General features: G+C 51.5%; 4 protein-coding genes across 4 annotated transcripts in view; 2 read left to right on the forward strand and 2 right to left on the reverse strand.

Annotated features, from left to right (window-relative positions):
• Positions 1-1,490, forward strand: part of EMH_0019550 (Trithorax-like protein, related) — a gene marked incomplete at both ends in the record, with an annotated part of 10,675 nt that extends 9,185 nt beyond the window's left edge. Inside the window, 5 exons of the mRNA XM_013501381.1 lie at positions 49-141; positions 269-351; positions 470-615; positions 839-927; positions 1,421-1,490. Of these exons, the coding sequence (XP_013356835.1) occupies positions 49-141; positions 269-351; positions 470-615; positions 839-927; positions 1,421-1,490 (481 nt within the window). The remainder of the gene's footprint in view (positions 1-48; positions 142-268; positions 352-469; positions 616-838; positions 928-1,420) is intronic.
• A 712-nt stretch (positions 1,491-2,202) lies between these two features.
• On the reverse strand, positions 2,203-3,533 carry EMH_0019560 (uncharacterized protein; the record flags this gene model as incomplete). The annotated part of the gene is made up of 3 exons (XM_013501382.1): positions 2,203-2,240; positions 2,613-3,032; positions 3,125-3,533. The coding sequence occupies 3 exons, from the start codon at positions 3,531-3,533 to the stop codon at positions 2,203-2,205; spliced, it is 867 nt and encodes a 288-aa protein (XP_013356836.1).
• Positions 3,534-3,688: 155 nt separating this feature from the next.
• Positions 3,689-4,762, forward strand: EMH_0019580 (uncharacterized protein; the record flags this gene model as incomplete). The annotated part of the gene is made up of 3 exons (XM_013501383.1): positions 3,689-3,821; positions 4,411-4,574; positions 4,721-4,762. The coding sequence occupies 3 exons, from the start codon at positions 3,689-3,691 to the stop codon at positions 4,760-4,762; spliced, it is 339 nt and encodes a 112-aa protein (XP_013356837.1).
• A 111-nt stretch (positions 4,763-4,873) lies between these two features.
• On the reverse strand, positions 4,874-5,563 carry EMH_0019590 (uncharacterized protein; the record flags this gene model as incomplete). The annotated part of the gene is made up of 2 exons (XM_013501384.1): positions 4,874-5,201; positions 5,331-5,563. 2 exons carry the CDS (start codon positions 5,561-5,563, stop codon positions 4,874-4,876), a joined length of 561 nt encoding a protein of 186 aa, XP_013356838.1.
• Positions 5,564-5,730: the final 167 nt, after the last annotated feature.

The raw sequence follows: 5,730 nt of genomic DNA on the forward strand, positions 1-5,730 counted from the left end.
GTAATATGGGTACTGTTGCTGCTGCTGCTGTCGCTGCTGCTGCTGCAGCTGGGGCGTGTTTGCTGCAGAGCCAATAAAGCGGGGAGAGTTTATAGTGGAGTACGCGGGGAATTGTGTCTCCGAGGCGAAGGCCAACTTCTTGTAAGAATATCCATTTGGGGCTTTACATGCAACGCATCTCCAGTACATGCATGCATGCATGCATGCATGCATGCATGCGGGTGCCTGGAAAGGGCATGCGCGGCATTGCGTTTGTGCGTTGTTACAGGACGGTGGGGTTGTGGTGTTTATGGTTGGTGTGGTGTCTACGGGTGGTGGTGTTGTGTTGCGTTTTTGTTCGGCTGCATAATGGTGGGGTTGTTGTTACTGCCTTGTAAAGCATAATTGTGGGGTTGTTGTTATTGTTCTATATTGTATAATGGTGGGGTTGTTGTTATTGCGTTGCTTTGTATTGTTTTGTTTGTTAGAGAGAGTCAGTACGTGGAGAGTATGGGGGGCAGCACTTATTTCTTTCGCCTCAAAGACGGACTCATCGTCGATGCAACTGCATGCGGCACTGCAACCCGATTCATCAACCACTCCTGTGCACCCAATTGCTGCACTGTTGATATACTCGTAAGCAACAACATGCATGCATACACGCATGCATGCATGCATGCATGCAGGTATGCATGTATGCAGGCAGGCAGGCAGAGGGCTTAAATGCATGAATGCGTGCATGCATGGATGCATGCATGCATCCATTGTTTTACTTACTTTGCATGCATGCATACACGTACGCTTGTACGCGTGCATGCATGACTGTATGCATGCATACTTGTGTTTGCTGCTGATGCAGGATGAAGACGAAGAAGATGGGGGCAGCCACGTGGGGTTGTTGGCGTTGCGAGACATAAAAATGGGGGAGGAGCTGTTGTATAATTACAGGTCAGACAAACAAAAAAAAGTAGAAAAAGGCGTAGCTGCAATAAAGACACCATTGATTTGCTGATGCTGTACGGGTTGCTGCTGCAGTACGGGCTGCTGCTGCTGTCTTCTGTGCTGCTGCTGTTTGTGCTGCTGCTGCTGCTGTCTGTACTGCTGCTGCTGTCTGTGCTGTTTCGGAGGGAGGTGTTGCCCTCCCGAGCTGGTGACAGATGCTAAGACTAACAAAGTTTCTATTCATATTGTTGTTACTATTATAATTATTATATTTAAGAATAAACACTAACAATACTAACAACAATAAATAATTATAACAAAAACCAATGATAATAATAGTGACAAATTGCAGCCAAAGCGAATCGGAAGAGACAGCACGGACTCGTAGACCTTCACAAGCAGCAACAGCAGGAGTGGCAGCACAAGCAGCAGCCTCTTTGTGTTTACTGCAGCAAGTAGCAGCGGTGGGCTTCATTGTGCTGTCTTGTGCTGCATGCAGTCTGTCTGAAAGCTCGCTGCAGCAAGAGATCTGCTGTTGTGGGGCGCCGAACTGTCGTGGGGTGATGTAAAACCCCACACAGTCGATGCCGATCCACGGGATCGAGTCTCAAGAGACGATCCCCACGCAGGGGATCGACTCGGGGATAGCTTTTGAAAGAGACGATCCCCAGACAGCAGATCAACTCCCCTAGAGATGCTGTGCTGCATATGCATGGGTGGGATCGACTCCTCTGGCGATGATTGCCAGGGTCTGGGAACGTCTCCTTTGGAGGCGGTCCAGGGTTTATTGGCTCTACGGTTTTTTTTTGTGGGGTGTTTTTATATAGCAGCTAGTGATGGATCGTCTCCTTTACAGTTCATAAGGATGCTAACGGTGTAAGCAGGCCTCAGTTTTTTTTCTACATTAACTTCTCACGCATCTACCTGTAAACAGAGACAGTAGCACTCAAGAGCCAAATATATATATATATATATATATATATATATATNTCTACCTGTAAACAGAGACAGTAGCACTCAAGAGCCAAATATATATATATATATATATATATATATATATGTATTTTACTAAGTATTTTATAGGTTGGCAAAGCTCCATCTTGCGGCAAAGCTGAATTCCCACAGCAGCACCTGAGTGCCACTGTAGTGCCTGGCGGTGTCTAGTCACTCGTACACTAGCCGCGAGAGTGCGGAGAAAATGTAATTACACGGGCAATTTCGGCGAATAAATCACCTAAACCAATTAAACAAGCTGTTATGCGGACAAATATTAGAGCAAAATTAGTTCTCTCCCTCGATTTCAGTCCGATCCTCGCGCCCTGCCAGGCGACCCGCCCCGGCCGGCCGCTAGAACCACGTGGGTACGGCCGACCCGTGTTTCTGCGGTGGCTGTGCCTCTACCTCTACGAGGTACCGGCTATCCACGGGCTCTATGGATGCCCTGCGATTTGTTCTACTAACCTACATTTTATTAGTTGAATTAATTAAGCATTATGAGTCTTTAGTCTCATACGTCCGCTAGTTATCTACCACAGTGCATTGTAGTGACAGTGCACTACAACTTCCCCCTTCGGCCGAAAATTTCCTGTCACTCCTTGAAACTTCTTCCCTTCTAGCGTAGATGTGTTTATCCCCTTCCCCACTTGCCTCCTTTACTTCCTTGTTTCCGGTACAACACCCCCGTCTTCTACCTCTCGGCCGGTACACCTTTCGGGGTCCGCTTCGGAGTCCATAGTACTTCCCATCGTTATATCTCGCTCCGGCTCCTTTAGGCAGTCTTGTGCTTTGAGTGGTGCGGCTGCCGGAGGGTGCCGCGCCACTCCTTCCCCCCTTTGCTAGAAAAACGCCGGCGATGAGGGCCCTGCTGAGGTAGTGTGCGCGGGGCGAGAGACGACGTCCTGAGGGCCTCGCTGGTTGTCCCTTGCGCGCTTGAAATAACGTCGCCTCGCCCGAAGAAGGGCAGCAGTTGGTGAGGTTGGCGGCCGGCTCCCAGGTTGCGCGGTCCTCAGGAGCGCCTCGCCACTTAACGAGGTACTGGATATCCTTTCGCGAGCCGCGTTGGTTGAGAATGTAGTCTACCTCGTAGGTGTCTGTGGGAGCGCCGTCCGGGCCTGTCAGCGGTAACCACCCACAAGCTGAGAGACATGGAATACGTTATGACATGGATAGGTTGGCGGAAGCTCGATGCGGTAAGCGAATTGACCGATGCGCTCCAAGACTCTGAATGGTCCAGGAAACCGGGGCTCGAACTTGGGGCACTGATTGAGCCCCGGGAGGTTGCTGCTGCTGATCCAGACCCGATCGTTTGGGTTGTATTGTACATCTCGTCGGTGAGCATCTGCATAACGTTTTTGCTGCCACTTCGCCCTGAGAATATGGCTTTGGGCCCCATCGCACAGCTGCTGAAATAATTTGGTCATTGGCGGGGTAAGGGTGGGCGCGAGATTGCCAACGACGTCCAGGTCTGCCGCTGTAACCGGGTTCTGGCCGATCATGACCTCAAAGGGGCTAAGCTCTGTAGATGAATGGCTTGTGGTGTTATAAGCGAGCTCTAGCGCTGGTGGCAGCCGCTCCCGTTCCCGTTCATCCGTCTGGATGTACGTGCGAAGCATTTGCTCCAGCGGTTGACTCGCTCCGTCTAACCGTCTGATTGCGGGTGATAAGGGGAAGACATTGCTCTCTTGATGTGAACGCGCTGACAGAGCTGCTGCCAAAGTTGATATTGGAATCGCGGATTGCGGTCGGAAATCAAGACATCCGGAAGTCCATGATATCTAATCAATCTATCGGCGAGGAGTTCGATGGTATCTGCTGTGGTTACTGTCTTCTTCGTGGGAATGAAGTGTGCCATCTTGCTGAGGGAGTCGACGATAACGAGAATGCAATCGTGTCCACGAGGGGTGAGGGGCAGGTCTGTTATAAAATCGAGGCTAGCGTGGCTCCAGCGGCGTGAAGGAACGAGTAGTGGTTGGAGGAGACCTGCCGGCTTCTGCGATAACACCTTGGATGCTCGACACTGCACACAAGACTCAACATATGCGGTTGTGTACGCTCTCATTCCAGGCCAATAGTACAGCTTACTGAGAGCGAGAAGCGTTTTCCGTTCGCCACGGTGCCCAGCGGTGACGTGGTCGTGGTGACGGTAGAGGATATGGGAAAGGAATTCAGGCAAAGTGGGATAGCAGATGCGCCAGAGGCCGTTTATGCAGATGTATAAGTAAGGGCGGCGAAATTTAAAGGTATATCTACGACCCCGCAGCTGATGGAAAAGCTCTGCTTCGTTGTGATGAGATGCGGCCAAGACGATTTCGCGGAAGCGAGGGCAGCGCAGATATGCGTCTTCCCAGCGTTGTGGCGACAATTACTCCTGTGCTGATGGTGATCCCGAGACGAGTTCCGCTGTTGTGAGAGAGACTACCTGATCTCTGGATGGTGAGGAAGGTGGAGGCGAGGCTGCGGGTGTGGTGTGAGCGGCTGCTTGTTTGGTAGGCGAAGCTGGCGGTTCTGCTAACGTTACGTCGGCAGATTTAGCTGGAACCGAGGCTGCCGGGGCTGCTGTTGAGGATGTCGTTTTCTTCCTGCCTGAGCGAGACGGGCGTTCTCCTACCATTGCCCGGAAGTTGGTGTTGGGCGCTATTCCAGTAGATAGTCGGGTGAGATACCGAGAGGTCGTCTATGTTCTACCCTGCTGTGATGAGAGAAGTGGCGCGAGAGTCGTTGGTGATGTTGCTGAGGCCGCCTGCGCGTGCTGCGGATGCCGACATAATGCGTCCGCTACCTTATTGTGTGCTCCCTGCAGATGAGAAATTGTCAGGTTCGGGAACTCCGCCGAGAAGTCTAGCCATCGGGCCGTGCGTCCACGCAAGGGCTTCTGTGAATTTGCACATCTGAGGTACGTGAGTGCCTGGTGGTCCGTGTAGGCGGTGACCTTGGCGGCTCGAAGTAGGTGACGTCACTTATCTAAGACGGAGATGAGCTCCAGAAGTTCTTGATCATAGATGGAGTACTTCTGTTGCGTAGGGGTCATGACCTGACTGACGAATCCCACAGGCTTGCCTTCTTGCTCCAGGACCGCTCCGATTGCGTATCCCGAGGCGTCGGTGTAGAGCGTGTAGGGTTTATTTGCGTCGGGTACCTGCAAGGTCGTGAAGTCGGAGAGGAGTTGTTTAAGTTGGCGGACGGCGGCGGAGTGCTCCTCTCTCCAAAGGAAAGGTGAGTTTTTGCCCGTCAGCTCCACTAGCGGGCGCGCAATATCGGCGTACTTCGGTCCCATAAACATCCTGCAGTAGTTAACCGTTCCTAGGAATTGCCGAACCTGTGTTTCATTTGCCAGGGCCTCAGGCCACAGGATGATTGCTTCCACTTTATCTGCTGCGGGTTTAATCCCGTCTGCTCCTATTGTATGTCACAGGTATGTTAGCTCTCGTTGGCCGAATTTGCATTTAGTCAGCTTGGGGTAGAACTGGTGCTCCAAGAAGATGTCAAGGGCTTGCTGTAGAAGCAGAGCGTGTGTCTCCAGAGTATTGCTGTATATGAGCATATCATCTAAGTAGGCAATGACGCCATGACCTAGTAATGGGTTCAGGTAGGCGTTTATGTTTGCTTGGAAGGTGGCAGGTGCCCCCTTTAGTCCGAAGGGCATCACCTTGTATTCGAAAAGACCTTGTATCGAGCGGAAGACTGTTTTCCATCTGTCCTCTCGCGCTATGCGGATTTGGTGGAACCCCCCTTCGAGGTCCAGTGTGAGAAACTCCCCTTTAGAAACGCCAGTCTAAGGGGAGTTCGGGGCCTTAGGGATCATGTGGCCCT

Source organism: Eimeria mitis, genomic scaffold (assembly GCF_000499745.2).
Source record: "Eimeria mitis Houghton genomic scaffold, Emh_scaff680, whole genome shotgun sequence".
Lineage (NCBI taxonomy): Eukaryota > Apicomplexa > Conoidasida > Eucoccidiorida > Eimeriidae > Eimeria > Eimeria mitis.